The 15697-nt window shown below is 43.6% G+C and overlaps 1 protein-coding gene across 5 annotated transcripts in view; it reads left to right on the plus strand.

The window, feature by feature from the left end:
* The first annotated feature begins 652 nt into the window (after positions 1 to 652).
* Positions 653 to 15697, plus strand: part of magixb (MAGI family member, X-linked b) — a 41548-nt gene continuing 26503 nt past the window's right edge. For 2 of the 5 annotated variants that reach the window (XM_032521454.1, XM_032521460.1), the window contains exons 1-3: positions 1293 to 1566; positions 12265 to 12554; positions 14118 to 14234. In XM_032521454.1, coding sequence (XP_032377345.1) covers positions 1484 to 1566; positions 12265 to 12554; positions 14118 to 14234 — 490 coding nt within the window. In that variant the 5' untranslated portion in view covers positions 1293 to 1483. Of the gene's footprint in view, positions 997 to 1291; positions 1567 to 12264; positions 12555 to 14117; positions 14235 to 15697 lie in introns of those variants that run through there. The other 3 variants (XM_032521456.1, XM_032521459.1, XM_032521457.1) reach the window with 3 other exon arrangements.

Consider the following 15697-nt stretch of genomic DNA (forward strand, 5'->3'; position numbering starts at 1 on the left):
ATATGTAGGCTATCTCCATTTTTATTTAGCCAATATCTTACATAGTAGCCTAGTCAAATATTATGTTTACCTGTAGTGTTCCCACTTACTTGGTTAGTAAAGATTCTGATAAAACACAATAATGTGTTCTTGGCAATACCTAATGAATTAAAATGTTTTGAATTCAATTGTTAAAATGTACAATTGCAATATCATAGTATTATTGCATTACATTTACATGTTGTGATCATTTTACATTTGTTTGAAAATGTAGTCCACTGTGAATTTCTTTAGGCTATTTTGCATGAACATTGTCCAGAAAATCTTTTTTCTGATTCTGTTTTTGAAAAGTAGGACTTCTTGGTGCGTTCAGGCTCAGGAGGGTCATGCCAATGTTACTCGCTACACACACGACCAAAGGAACGGGGATGTGATGCTCGTTGAAGTTGTATCTACACTTAACTGGCAGCTTTATAAACTCGGGTGTTACTGTAACCAAATGACACTCGTCACAACTGTATCGCAAATTTGTCTCAAAAACTCGAAGAACGTTTGGATGTGGTTCTCACGCCTTTGAAGGTTAGACCTCGCGAGCGAAAGGTGATGCTGCTGATGCAGGTACAGAGAGAGTGAGAAGAATAAGGGGCGGTACTTTGAACTCTTTTTATTCCCTCCCCTCCGTGCTCCCTAACTTCCCGAGATAACCTTCTCGTTTGCCTTTTGTCATTGTTTCTTACCTTCGAAAGTGGCTTTTTTGGGGAGCAGGATCATCCACCCGACCCCGCTTTCTACCGCGCAGCACAGCCTGAATCTAACAGCCTACAATCGGATCTTCGGCAATTGACGCTCCGCGCCCTGAAAGCACCGCGCCTGCAGTTCAATGACACCTCTACCCGGACAGATCGATATAGGCCTGGCGACGCTTGGCTGTAGGAGCCCAAACATGTATCCGTAATTAAGTAACATGCACGACCTGCTAACAAGGAGGGATTTGATGAGGAGAAAGCGAGCATGAAGGTAAGAAATTATTCATCAAGTCAAGTGCACCACTTATGCTATTAGGCCTATACTGTTGTCTGCTATTACATACCCCTCACAAGTTAACCAGCACGTTTTGACATTTATCCACCCTCCACGTTGTTTTGCAGCAGCTGCTAAATTTATAAGCAGTCGCTGTCAGATTTGCCTGTGTGTGTGTGTGTGTGTGTGAGTGAGTGAGTGAGTGAGAGAGAGAGAGAGAGAGAAAGAGAGAGTGTATTTTCCCCTCTCCCTCCTCTCTCTCTCTCTCTCTACAAGATCACCACGGCTCTCAGAGCATCACTGACCAAATATCCCGTCAGCCGTGCACACCGCCTCTGACTTTTCTCTGGGATACGGTGGTACCATACACTCATCACTGCACTCCCACCCTGCATCTTAGCTCACATCAGGCTGCTGCTGCTGCTGCTGCTCTTTAAACAACTCGAATTTATTTAAGGCTTATTATTTAACCTCAGTCGGGTCGATGTATATAGACGCGTTCAAACGGATCCTCTATGAAAGGCTGAACTGCTTGAAAAGAATGTGTGTGTGCCAGCGCCAAGGCAGGTCAGTAGGCAATTTTTTTTCTCTAAATTTGAGAAATATGACAATCTGTTATGTGTAAACAAAGTGTGTGTGTGAGAAAGTGCAGTGCATGTAAACTTGTGTGTGTGTCTGTGTGTGTGTGTGCGTGTGCGTGTGTGCATGTAAGACAGAATAACGAATGTGGGGTTGTGATGATGGTGGCAGATCTTATGAGGACAAGAGTGTCAACATGTTGACATGAACTTTAACTCCTTTGCCAGCAGGTGTGTGTGTGTGTGTGTGTGTGTGTGTGTGTGTGTGTGTGTGTGTGTGTGTGTGTGTGTGTACATGAGAACTTATGATTAGATTTGAAAAGTTTGTTGAGATCTTTGATTTTCCTGTTAACTTTATCAGTCTCCTGGTCCAGAAATGCAAACACAAGCCCACGTTCCTAGCACCTGTGCCCATTTTGCCGTAAGAAATAACCTGACTTGCAAAATGTACTCTGTAGTTTCCAGCCAGGTGTGTGTGCAAGCATGCATGCAGTGTGCCTTGCAGCTCTGTGTGTTGTTGCCGTTTGCTCAGGGTGTGTCTGTGCTTGATACAGGGAGCTTGTTTTGAAAAGCTAGTTTGACCCTGACTTAATAGCATGCATTGCTCCAGATTTAGAGAGAGGTCAAGGTGATGCTGTTATAATGTATCATTCATTTATTGGAAGGGGAAGGAGAGACGTGGTAGACTGTCCACGCATGCTCTCATGCTGCCCTGGTCCTAACACAGTTTGCTTTTCCTCGGCACATCACCTGTTTTGCACTATTGGCGAATCCTTTTGGTTTTATTCTGCATTTGTCCTCCTTTGATTCCAGTTCTCAGCCCAAGTTTGAAACAACATTAAGTGGAAATGCATGTCATGTAGAAACATGACTCTGCTCTCACTGCTAATGAGAGAGGAGGATGAGATGAGGTGCATTTCTCTCCTCCTGTCGTAGTAATGCATGTCATCTGGGAGTTGTTGATTGTCTAATTATGTACCTCCTGTGTCCTTCGGCATCATGCATATTAATGCTTCTGTTTTAAGGTGTGGATGTGTGTGTGTGTGTGTGTGTGCGTGTGTGCGAGGCAGTTTACCCTTGACAGGGCAGGGCTACGCAGCCATATTCTCCCATCTGTGGTCCAAACCTTTGCTCCCAGCCACTGCATTTGGATTCTGCGGTTGTAGCCTGCTCTATTCTTAGTTTTTCAACAGTTCATGTGGAGTCTGACATGAAATTTCAACAACATTCCCATGCTGCAACCGCCGCTCGGTTCCCCCTCCTCTTCTACATCCCGATTTTATTTCTATGGATAAGCTGCTGTTAAGTGGGTAGACTCTGACTGAGGTAGCGAAATCAATAACTAATCAGTGATAGTGTGTGGAGTTACAATTGACACAGTGTCATATTTGAAATGTCAAGAAGGCAGCGAGTGCATGTATCCTTGAGTCAGATCTGAGTTGGACAACTGGGATCGATATCAGGTGGTGAGACAGGCAGCAGGAGCAGGCGAGGGTCACCTTCACCCATCCCTACTGAATCAGCAGTATCTCTCTCACACACACACACACACACACACACACACACACACACACACCCATACATAAAGGCCTGCTTAGGTTACCGCCTTCGACCTCACAAAAATACTCGTTACAGAAAACCTTCTCTCCATTTCCTCATGAATAATTCCTTTTTGTTATTATATGTTTTATAAGTCTTATACAGTATTTCCGCCATCCTTCATAAGGTTACCACTCCCTCCTCCGTGTTGATCCCACCGTTTTATTCCATTCTACTTCCGAGCTGCCAGCGGCTCTGTTTTCGTTATCGTCCTCTCTTATCTTTCCCTAATTTCCCCATTTCTGTCTCTGTTATCCATCATCATTGTTGAGAAGCTGATTTGCTCTGTTTAATTAAACCTCTCTCTCTCTCTCTCTCTTCCTGATGAGAGCTCATCCCTGATCGCAGCGAGGGGGGGGGGGGGGGTACTGCGTCCAGGCAGATTGAGAGAGAGGACCTGTTGTTACAGTGGTATTGCTCCGAAGAGCAGTGTGTACACAACATGCCCTGCTAATGTGCCCCCTGCCTTCACCTCGATCCTGTGACATTATGAGACATACCGTTGTGTGTGTGTGTGTGTGGTGTGTGTGGTGTGTGTGTGTGTGTGTGTGTGTGTGTGTGTGTGTGTGTGTGTGTGTGTGTGTGTGTGTGTTTTTCACTCTTAGCAATGTTTTAATCTTTCACTAAGTCCCCTTTGTATGTTGTCAACACAAGAGCAGCTTTAATAAAATCACACACTGGAATAGATTGGGGATTTATCGATGGCGTGCAGAGAATAGCGAATGTACTTTTCATTCCATGTTTTCTTATCGGCTTTTTCGTGTATTTCATTTATATCGGGAGAAAAAAATGTTTCTGTGTGTGGATACGCCACCGTATATATGACAGTGGGAGATATTTTGTGTGTTTTTTTCAACCCACAAGCATTCAATCTTTTTTATTTTTTTAAATCTGCCACTGCTGTCTGTGTTGGGTTGAGCACTCGCGTGTCCTAGATTTGAAAGTGAGTGAGCGAGCTTCAGGGAGCTTTAGTGGACCCCACGTCGCCCGCCTGCACGGGTTTGGTGTAAAAGCTTGGCGAGAGAGGTCAGGGCACAGATGTCAGATAAGACGGGCGAAGTCGGAGCGAGGAGTTCTTGTTCAATTTCCGTGCATCTGCCGCTCCACCAGTCTATTCGTTCAGATGACTTAAAGGTCACCGGTTATTTAAGGCGCCTGACTTGACCTCCCACACCACCCTAAGGGAGGATGCTGTAAGGGGCAGGAGCAGGGTGCTTCACTACAGGTCAGAAGGAAGAGATGAGTTCAGGGTTCCATGTGTGGGATGGGTTCAGCACTAAATACCTTCTTTTGCATCTACTCAGACGGTCCATTATTTTCAATATTGCAATTTTCGTTTTTCAGATTAATGGTAGAAATGCTTGAAAGCTTGATGATGTTAAGCTTTACAATTAAATCAGCAACTATTTTGACAACTGACTAATCGTTGAAGTCATTTTTTTGAAGCATTCACTGGCTCCAGCTTCTCAGTTATGTAGATTTGCCGGTTTTCTTCGTCCAAGTTGACAGTAAAGTACACATTTTTGGGTTTTGGTCACAGAAAACGTCACCTTTGGCTTTAAAACTCTGACCGTCATTTTTCACAATATGATTTTGTTTTAGATGAATAGATTTTTTTTTACATCAACAAATTAATCAATAAGGACAAGAGCTGGAATCAATCGATTAATTGATTGGTCAAAAGTAGTCAGCAAATATTTTCATAGTCAGTTAATAATCAATTAGCTTGTCAAATGTGAGGGTTGGTCACTTATGATAGTTAATAGGATATCTGTGGGTTTGGATGTGTTTGCTCTATGAGAGGTTGGGATTACGTTTGATAGACTAACCAATTAAAAAGATGAATTGAATACAATTATTAGCAATGGTCCAATTTTCTAACGATTTTAAGAAAGAACCACAGTGGAAAAAACTTGAACCAGAAAATATTTGGTAATTTTCCTTGAACGATTACAATTATAACTTAATATACTCTGGGGATCCACTAATCAGCTACCTTAAAAGGAACAGTTTCAGCTCCCGTGGTATCTACATTGGCCACTGTGAATTGACGGTTGCTCTCTGTAGGTTTACCTTTGGTTGTGCACTAACAGTGCACGTGATCTCTTTGTTATGTAACCGTCAGTCATGCTGATTTTGGTCTGGCCAATGCAGACTCCTAGAGAACCTGGAGTCTTTGCAGTTATTTATTCACTGCGAGCACTTGCAGAGAGACCAACAAATGGAGCCGTTGGGCATGCTGGTCACATCCTAGCTGACAAAACACACAGTCAGTCCATCAATATTCTCCAAAATTCACATTTAGGAAAGACAACTATTCGTTGTCTTGAACTTTCAATGAGCATGCACAAAATACCAAATAAGCTTGCATGAATTCATAGAGCAATTCCAGCTGAGCTAATGGAACGGGCTAATTTCATTATCGCAGACCTCATTTGGAGCAGAAGCAGAATGTAGACAACAGAACGAGCGTGGCTCCGCCAAGTCAAACCAACAGAAGCTTTTATGAGCGTGAACCCACTCTGCTGCTAACGGAAAAGCTGTTCAGTGACATGAGACGTGTTAGAGCAACAACTCACGGCGAAATCCGATTGTGGGAAAAGTTTCCCACTTTTTGCGGGAGGTTTAACAAACTCGGCTGTGGTCAAAGCCGATTATGTCAGAGAGCGATCTAGCGGCTGAGAGACGGCTTTGATGGGGATGAGGGCCGGCATCGAGATAGACATCAGGAACATTGGGAGGATCCCAGCCGACAGTCACTGCTTTCACCGTGAAGCCTCACTGAGGTTATTGATACAGGGCGGGGGGTAAGAATAGGTGTTGAGCTGTGTTGAGTTATAAAAAAGATATAAACTATGTATTATGCGGCCAGGATGGGATTAATATACATATGTCTGTGAAGAAGGCAAGATGGCCATGTGTTCCTCACCTTCCCCCTCTATTTCTCTAAAATGTAAAGAACCACAGGTCAGGTCTGGCATTTAACATATGGAAAGGGGCTTCCTGCTATGCAACAAAAGGTGGTCTCTCTGTCTCCTGTCCCCTGGGGTCTTAGTCTAGGCTAAGACAATACAACTCTGATTGGGCTATGTTGATGTTAGAGTTTCACATTTACACGACAGAACCTTTTGCTCTGCAACCAAAACGACCCCCAAAGGTGCAGAGTTTGAAGGCCGCTCATTCCTCATTGGACAGCAAAGATGTACCGCATGTTGTCATGACAACAGCGGACCAATGAGAATGGATTTGAATGTGCCAGGTGAAAAGGAACCGCCCCCAGGTGCAGGGCATAAATGAGTGTGATTTAGGGATATTCAGGACTGCTTTCACGTCACTCCGTCAGGGAAGACGTGGATCAGTCCGCTATCAGCTGCAGTGTTATTATGTTTGTTTGTGTCTGATTGTCTTTGTCTTATCATCCTCATCATGTTGTTGCATTAAACCTTTTCCTAATTCTCAATTCGACCCTCAGCCTCCTTTTCCTCAGAGATCCGAACGAACGCGATGTTAGTTATGAATTTCTAATGTCACGCATTGTGTTGTCGATGAAGCTGATCTGTAGTACTGGTACTGTGTGCACGTTGGACTTCAACCTGCTGGACAAATCTGTCAAGATTTCTACTGAAAATGTACTTTCTACTGAAAAATTCAATTATTAAATCATTTTGCCTGTGCCCTTTTTTTTCCGAAGGTTTTTTTAAGACGCCATCCACCTCGATGTCAAGTGCTGTTCCCTCATGTCCTTGATTCGTTGCTTTTAAGTTAACTTTGAATTATTGAGCTCTAAGACAAAGCTCATCTGTGTAACTTTAATAAATGAACACCCTCGAGATCCAAGCACCTGAAATAACCGCTTAGTTAATTTGTCCTGCAATAAAGATGTTTCGCTCATGACTGTACAAGCTGCCAGGAGTAAAATGGCCCCAGCTTTTTTAAGACCAATCACTGGGAAGAATTTAATAGCACAGGACCTAAAATTTTAGCATTAGCCCTGTGGCGCCATGAGGTATTAATACAGTGCAGCAGTTGGGATGTTACGCTCATTAAGATGAAGCTTAAATTACAATGTGTCTCTCTTTTAGTGGAAAATCCAATTATTGTGGTTAATTAGATAAGAACAATGAATGCTTTCGGGATAGTGCAAGCGTGAGTATTTATGCAATGCCGGGCTAGAAGGCATATGTCACAACAAAAACCACTGTGTGCTACGCGGAGCCGTAATACCCTGTAGCATTTTGCTTTATGCTCTCTGATTTAAACAAATATGGTGAGTAAATAAAAAACCAAACCCAAGAATAGCCTCGGAGTCCGGAGGATACGTGTTTAGCCGTTGGCAGACTGCTGGGTTTGAAATGACACTGGGAGGCCGGGTTGCAGGCTGTAGAGATCCTGAGCAGGTAGCTGGCGGGGAGGAAGTCAGTGAAACAAGATATGTATTGGTCAGCTCTTTCCTGACACAAAGGTCAGACATTTCAATAGAGCATTCTTTTTATAGGGGCTAGTATCCTTGAAACCATATATCCATATGTTCCTATAGATCTAATAGTTATGTTGTTGGCTCTATAGAATTTATCTGGAGTAATATATATATATATATATATATATATATATATATATATATTGTTGCAAACATCCATGTCCCCCTCAGGATGAATTAAAAACGTTGGTAGGCCCAATCTTTTTCATCATCATTTCAAAGTTTTAATTAGTTTGTGACCAAATCCTTGCAAAACTAATTACACTTTAATCTGCTTGTCTTTTTATTGATACTGTTACCCTGGATTTCCACAAATTGCGGAATGGTTGAGTTTGGGCTCCATGCTAAAAAACCAAAAAAAACACTGGCTAAACTATTTAAACATGGCAGGTTTGTTGTTCAGGACACAAGCCCCCCCCTCCGCGGTGAATAGTGACGATTCTCTCCAACCAATCAGCAGTCTGCAGGTTTTCACGTCACCTTTTGGTATCGCCTCAGCTTGTAACGTCTGAGGTGGTACTAAAAAAAAGGGACCTGTTAGCGGGTACCAGGGACTTTTTTTCGTAATGGAAAAAGGCGAGTAGAGCCGAGGCGAGTCGAGGAGGTACCATGCAGTGGAAAAACGCCATTTCTGTGGTGTAGCCAGAACTTACTCTGAGACTAGACACGAGGTAACATTACACCGAAACAGCATTCACTGCAAATGACTGATGAACCACTGAGTTACACAGAATTACACGACTGTCTAATTTGATGAGGTCACTTTGTCGTACGCAGTGCATTCCTCCCCGGCCTTATTGGCAACCTAGCAATGTGTTTTAAGTGCACACGGTAAGATGGGTGTGAAGGTCCCGTTTGTAGCGTCAACGCCGACCGACCGAGCGAGTGAGCGAGAGCAGAGCAGCGTCAGGGTGTGTCTGCGGCGGGACGAGTCCAGGCTTCAGCGGACTTGACAGGCGGTGGCTCATTAAACCCCCATCAGACGCAGGAGGTCAAGACAACAGCTACTGCCCGGGCTACACATTCTGCCTCCATGCGCATAACGTAGACACACACTGCGACTGTGAAGGCCCAACAGGATAGGATAATACCCCGTACCGATCAGTTTTTATTTTTTATTTTTAGCATTTTAATCATTATGCTGAGGAATTCTGAGAAATCTTTAGATAAAGCATGAAGAGACTTAGGGCTTATAGAATTATTGTTCCAGATTGATTCACAAAGGAATCCAATGTGTATGATTAAATGAAAAAAAAGTTGATGCTTGTGTTTTTATTCTCTTCTCACAACAGACTTAATGCAAGTTGTATTACTGTTTTCTGTGTACGGCTGGCTGGCTTTGGAGAAGCAAGTCGACGGTGTTGCTGCCAAAGGTTTCACAGTGGGGGAGAGAGAGAGAGAGAGAGAGAGAGAGAGAGAGAGAGAGAGGGACTGGGGGGCACTGTTTGGCAAGGATGAAGTGATAAGCATAATTTCAGGTTGAAACATGCCGGCGTCCACAGCGCTACTTGTTTGATCGCGTTTTATTCAAATGTGTGAGAACAACAGTGACAGCTGTTGGCTTTGAACTAAAACTGAAAATGCACGTCGGGTGTTTTTTTTTGTGGTTTGTGATGAACCAGCTCAACCTTTCCCCAAAGCTCTGACTCATGTCGCCTGAGCTGAAGTTCTGCGAGGTCAAAAAAGTGAGTCCTCGCGTCCGGACCTCAGGCTGTGCGGCTCCTCTCCGTCTCTATCTGACCTCTGTACTTCCCTTTTTTTTTTCTCCTATTGCTCTCATAGTGGGGGACAAAAACACATACAATCCATCCTTAGCCGACTTCAGAGTTACACATTTTATTCTCACCCAGGTTTTTCTCTTCTAATCTCTCTCTGCTCCCTGCCTCCCTCTTCCTCATTTGCTGTCTCTGTAATGAAAAACAGCCAACAGGGACCTCCTCTTTTGGCTGAGCGGTAGGAGAGCAGAAGAGGATCCCTGTCAGATCTGCCAGTGGAATGACCAGTCAGCTGGAGAGGATTAGTTATATCCTGTCCTTCTCTCACTCTCTAAAGCAGTCTCATTAGGCCTGCTGACCAAAGGACCCTGGGTGCCCAGTCTTGCACCCAGGGAAGCCCTGGGCGTGTTATCCCCACCCAGCCGAGGGTCACCATAGTCACACAGTCGCTTAAGAGGATTGGATCTTGGTGAAGTGATGTGTAATTGCTAATCTCGTGACCTCAATGGACCTGGAGATCACAATTGTCCATTAGGAGTATTGTATTGGCGGAGGTGTCCCAAAGTGAGTTTAAAGGAACATTCCGACATTCGGGGACATACGTTTTTTTTTTAATTTTATTTGCGATCTTGCCGAGATTAAGACAAGATAAATACCACTCTCTTATCTGTATGTTAGATAGAAGATACGGCTAGGAGACAGTTAGCTTAGCATAAAGAGTACAGCACCTCTGAAGCTCACAAATTAACGTGATGCATCTTGTGTGTTTACAGTAATACGTACAACAATGAAGTGTAAAAATTCTAACTTGATTGGACTTTTGGGCCGATGCTAATATCAATAATAGGAAGTTACATCCTGGTCCTGAACCAGTGACTGATATTCATCCATAACTCATTACAAATAATTCATCAAATGTTACCATTATAATTCATCCACCTGCCATAAATTAAATACATTAATATACTGGTTTTAGTCTTACTATTTTCTGAAACTGATTCATGGTTACAGTGTTCAATCGTTTCCTGGTGTGTCTTTTTTTTAAATTTTTCTAAAACCTTGTAAGACATCTTACTTTATTTTTGTGAGTAATAATAGTTTTCTGTTAGCTTTTCTATTTATTAGTCGCTTTCTGGGGATAGGAACAAAAAGATCGCACTACGCGCACCGTGTATGATGATCTGACATATTCTGATAAGGATATATCACTAAACCATCATTTTCCAAACATAAATTATGCAGTACTGTTACAGATTATTATTTTGTTTTTTTTGTTTTTTATGTTTGATTGTTAGCAAGACACATACCAAGCAGGACATTTTACAGTTGAAAAATCAATTTGTCAGTTCTCTTTGGTCACGTGATGATGACTTTGACAGGAGTTTGACATTTCTTCACTTCAGTTGCTTGTGATATATCTGGAAACATAAAAACCAATACAATATATGTGCAATAAGATGATATCGGGCAATATATCAGCCTGGCCATTTTATCCGTCTAGCTTCCCAGACATACATCCTTGGAAAACCAAAGCAATATGTCATATTAATTAACATTAATTGGCTTTAGAGGTGCTGGTAGGCAGACAGAGCCAGGCTCTCTGTTTCCCCCTGTTTCCAGACTAAATGCTAAGCTAAGCTAAGCTAAGCAAACAGTCTTCTGGCTCCAGCTCCACATTAACCCTTGTGTTGTCTTCCCGTCGACCATGAAAAAAAGGTTTTGGTCACTTTTTTTTCAACATTATTATCGCTTTTTCCGACATATTTGTCACTTTTTTTCAATGTTGTGGTTGCTTTTTTGATGGCTTTTCCCAATGTATTTTGAGATTTTTAATGTTGACATTTCCAGCGCTTATTTTGACGGCCCTTTTTATTTATTTCTTTTTTTTTTTTTTACTGAATACGGGTCAAATTTGACCCGAGGACAACATGAGGGTTAAACACATGGACATGAGAGCGACATAGATGTTTTCACATAACTTATGGCAAGAAAGAAAATTAGATTAATTTGAATTGGATTGATTATTTCCCAGAATGTCAAACGATTCCTTTGATTATAATTTTTTCCTGTCATTTACTCTACGTGTTAATCTTTTGGAGTGTGTTACACAACCTTGTGGATCTCTCTTGTCCTGTGTGTGTCAAGGTGACAGTGCCGCTCTGATAATGTCAGAGGAACCCTGTCCTCTCTCCGGACATCACAGCTGTCAAGCCACTGTCGACGCAAACACATCTACCCCAAGTCAGCTACATCCTCTACACACACACACACACACACAACACACACACACACACACACGCACACACACCCACACACAGCTGCTCCCCAGAAACCTATTGAACACACCGAGAAGACAACAGGAGAATCTGTCCTGGAAAATACATTCAAAGAAATAATGTAATTATTCGTTGTCCAGAGAAATCCATATTTGTGTTAAAGTACCATGCATCAGTGTAGCTACAGAATTGATTCTGAATACGCCACCTGTCAAAATGTGTGCATTCAATGACCTGTATCTTTTATTGAACAGAAACTGGATTTCCCCGTGTGACTAAAGATCTGCTTGAATGTGCACTAAAATGTCAATGTTGTGTGTTTACATGAAAACACAACGTCAGCTTGAAGTCAACGCCATGACCATGAGGGAATGTCTCTCTGTTACTTTCGGGTGGACAGCCATGTAGTAGGCTGTGGTTATGGTTACATAACACAAAGACAATTTCCTTATGTTGTGTTGTTCCTCCCTAGATCTCTGACATCGATTAATAAAGGTTGAATGACAAAAACAACTCTCTCCCTGAAGTCCCAGGATCTTTCCCTAGCTTGTCAGTTAACACTTGTATTACTGTCTCACACCTTCTGCTCGCCCTCCAATCCTGTTTCCTTTCCTCTCCAGCTCATTTGCCATGTCTAAGACGGCGGTGAAGAAGCTGCACTGGCGTTCCAAGGTGCAAGACAGCTTCGTCCCGTTGCTCGGCCCGCCGGGGGAGCTGGGGATCGCCATTGGTGGAGGAGCAGATTATGGAGAGTTTCCTTTTGTCACGTCGGCTCCGGGGGGCGGACTCACAGTGGGTGATGTCATCCTAGAGATTGGGGGAACACCGGTATTAGGGATGACATTAGGAGACGTCCGTGGCGTCCTCAACTCCTGCCCCCATCCGATCCGCATCAAGACTGTGTCCCCAGGTATGACTCGGCGTCGGCTCATTGTTTTGATAGATGTGTAATTAATCACCATTCACCACCCAGTCAAGGGAAGGCTTGAACATGACAGACTGCACGCCAAAGAGCGTCCAAGCTGTCATCCATAGTAATGTTGCTGAAAAACTCTCCGATGTCTCTAACGAGTCAATTCCACAGTCATTCTGATGCAGATTTGCACTTGTCAGTTCATCTGGATTTGTCAATGCGATCGGTCAATATGTGGGTAAGAGGTCAAAATTGCTGTTGACACATGACAAGAGTGTGGCGATATAGTTGTCTGTCACTCGCAAGAGGCCTTGATGTTTAGAACTGGGGGCTGGGCCGATGGATGCCTTTGTAGGCAATATGTCACCGGAGTGTCACTTGAGTGCCGCTCCTGATGGCCTTGCTTGCCAGATTGATAGCTGATCTGGCCACGGGGGTGTAAATGGGGGAACTTTGCTCCTGGTCCCTCCGCTGCTGGTGGATCCATTATCATCTCTGAAGTCGTGCCGGCCCTCCCTGGGCATCTTGACTGCGTGTAGTGTGGACAGTGATGGATGAGCTGATGCGCCAGGTTGCTGTACCACACCTCTTCCTACACCTACTCCTACTACAACTCCCTCTGCTCCGGCCTCTCAAATACACCACACCGGGCTACATTCTCCAGAGGTCCGGCAGCAGTTTAAAGGTTTTAGCGCCAGGTCGGGTCATTTAGTTGCAGTGAGCCGATGTTAAGATTTGTATTTTGCTCTTCAACAGACTAGAAAAGAGCAGCTGTTTCATAATATGATGAACAAAAGCCCAACATTTTCCCTAAAAGGCAGCTGGCTAGGTTAATTTCCCTTTTACAGGCAGCAGCCATATGTGGCCAGCCGTATGTACGTGCGTGCAGATGACTGCCTCCAGTAATGAAGTAATACCAATGTGACGTTTTTTAATAGCACGCAGCACATTCAGTCGGCTACCGGGCAACAGACGGTGGGGGTAGGGGGAGACAGGGGTGAGGATAGCTGGGCGGCAGCCTGGAAGGGAAGCGCCGACAGTGTGGTCGTCTGTCAGAGTGACAAGCTGGAGACGCTCTCAGCCAATCCATAACAGCAAGTTACCTGTCAAATGAGGCCGTAAAGCACTTGAGATGATATTAAGAGATCAGATAGAGGAAGCTGAGCTATATGATGATCAGCTCTGCGTCTCCTGGTGACAGACTCCGCTGTTGTGTCGCTGTCGGAGCAATTAACCCCGCTAGGCTGTTTTATATGTACGAGGAAGTCAGGGAAACACATTTTATACTCGGGATCTATGCGAGGATATATAGAGAGATCAGTAGGTGTGAGAGTGAAAGTCTAGGTTGTAAAATGTGTTAAATCAAGCTTGGCAGCAGTAAAGACTTAAATAATTTCCAGTCTATTTGACAGGCTACAAACTAGTCTTAGAGTGAATATATGTACAAAGTGTTTGTGCTTACTGAGCTGATTTCCCCCCCTCTCTCTCTCTCTCTCTCTCTCCATCTTCTCCATGCTTCTTCCTCTCCCTGCCACACTTGTATTTTTGCCCTTCCCTCAGGCGCCACATTGTGCAAGGATCTCAGAATGTATCTGAGCAGGTGTTTCACCCCCGGCTCAGTGGACAGCCAACTTCAGCAGGTCATCCGAGAGAACCTGTACCTCCGCGCTGTACCCTGTGAGTCCCATTTTGTGTTAAACTACACCTTGTATTTAAATTTTGCGTTTCAATATGTCCTTTAATCTTCCTTTGTCCTGCCATTAGCCCATACAGTATATTGTACATTTCACATTTAAGCCTAATATGGAGTAAATTGTCAGCTTGCTCAGGATATCAGTGGATCCAATCATATCTCTCTAAAGTTACGGACCTCACTGATAACATGTCTCCTCGTAGCCACCATGTGAATAAATTGGTGTTAATTGGTGTTTAAGCCCACAGAACCGTTTTGCAGACAGAAAATCAAAGTGCAATCCGTTTGGGCATTTCCATAGCAACAGTCTGTATTGTCACAACACTGGGCTCATCCTCAGTGGCAGTCTCCCCCTTACAACCCTCACCCCTGTACCCCGGGCTATTACTTCTTTGGGTGGTGGTAAGACGGTATTACATGTGATGGTAGTTGTGTTTGACAGGTTATTTTTTAATAATGCAGCTTTTCTATTGCCTCCTGAACAATTGCTCCTTTGTCTATACTGCTACACTTCATTTTTGATGCGTATGAACCAAGCACAATGGCAGCCAAAAGCAGCTAGTTGTAGTACATCTGTTGCTATCTTAATCCCCTACAATATGACGTCACTGGAGAGGGCGACAGGGTATTGCAGCCATGCAGGGTTTTTCTGAGAAATATGTGCCTCTGATCTCATTGTCTGACTTGCATTGGTCTGTTTAGCTTTTCTTTTTTTTCTTGTTTAATGTTCAGGCAGTAGTAGTAGTATGGAGGAAAACAGACCCCTTATAGTGTGTGTGTGTGTGTGTGTGTGTAGTATTCTTGACCTTGCTGTGGCAGTGTGGAGTTGCTGCTAATCTCTCCTTTAGTCCAGGAAGTAGGTCATGTGGGACATTTTGCCACCATGCCACACAACCCACTCGCTGACAGAACGAGGCACAGGTCAGAACCCCCAGGAAAGATAAAACTGTCTCACTTAGTATACAGCATGCGTATTTATATTATGGTAAAATGGCAGCTTCATTTATATCAAGCTTTCTCATTACTTAGCCCTGCAAGCGTGCATGTACAAGCAGCTGCTCAGGCAGTGAATCGCCCAAATAAACGAATACGGATAAAGAAAATGGGATTGATAAAAGAGGATGGGCATATCCATATTTAGACAAATCAGTAACTTAATGGTTGGTCAGGGAATGTTTTGCTGAAGACACTGTATTTATCGACACAATATTGTAAAATACTACATAAAGCAGCCCGATTTTTCTGTGCCGGTGGTGTAAAACTTTGGAAACAACTTCCCATCTCTGAGTGCTATCTTTTAGTGAGAGTGACAACAAGGCAGGCTCACCCCGTGGGTGTGTAATCCTCTGATCTGCTGGAGATGTCACAGTAACATGCTGTTGTTCTCATGCCGACACCAACACACGCATACTAGCTAGATCCTGAGATCACGTCTCATTTACAGACC

The sequence above is a fragment of the Etheostoma spectabile genome, chromosome 7 (assembly GCF_008692095.1).
Source record: "Etheostoma spectabile isolate EspeVRDwgs_2016 chromosome 7, UIUC_Espe_1.0, whole genome shotgun sequence".
NCBI classification, from domain to species: Eukaryota; Metazoa; Chordata; class Actinopteri; order Perciformes; family Percidae; genus Etheostoma; species Etheostoma spectabile.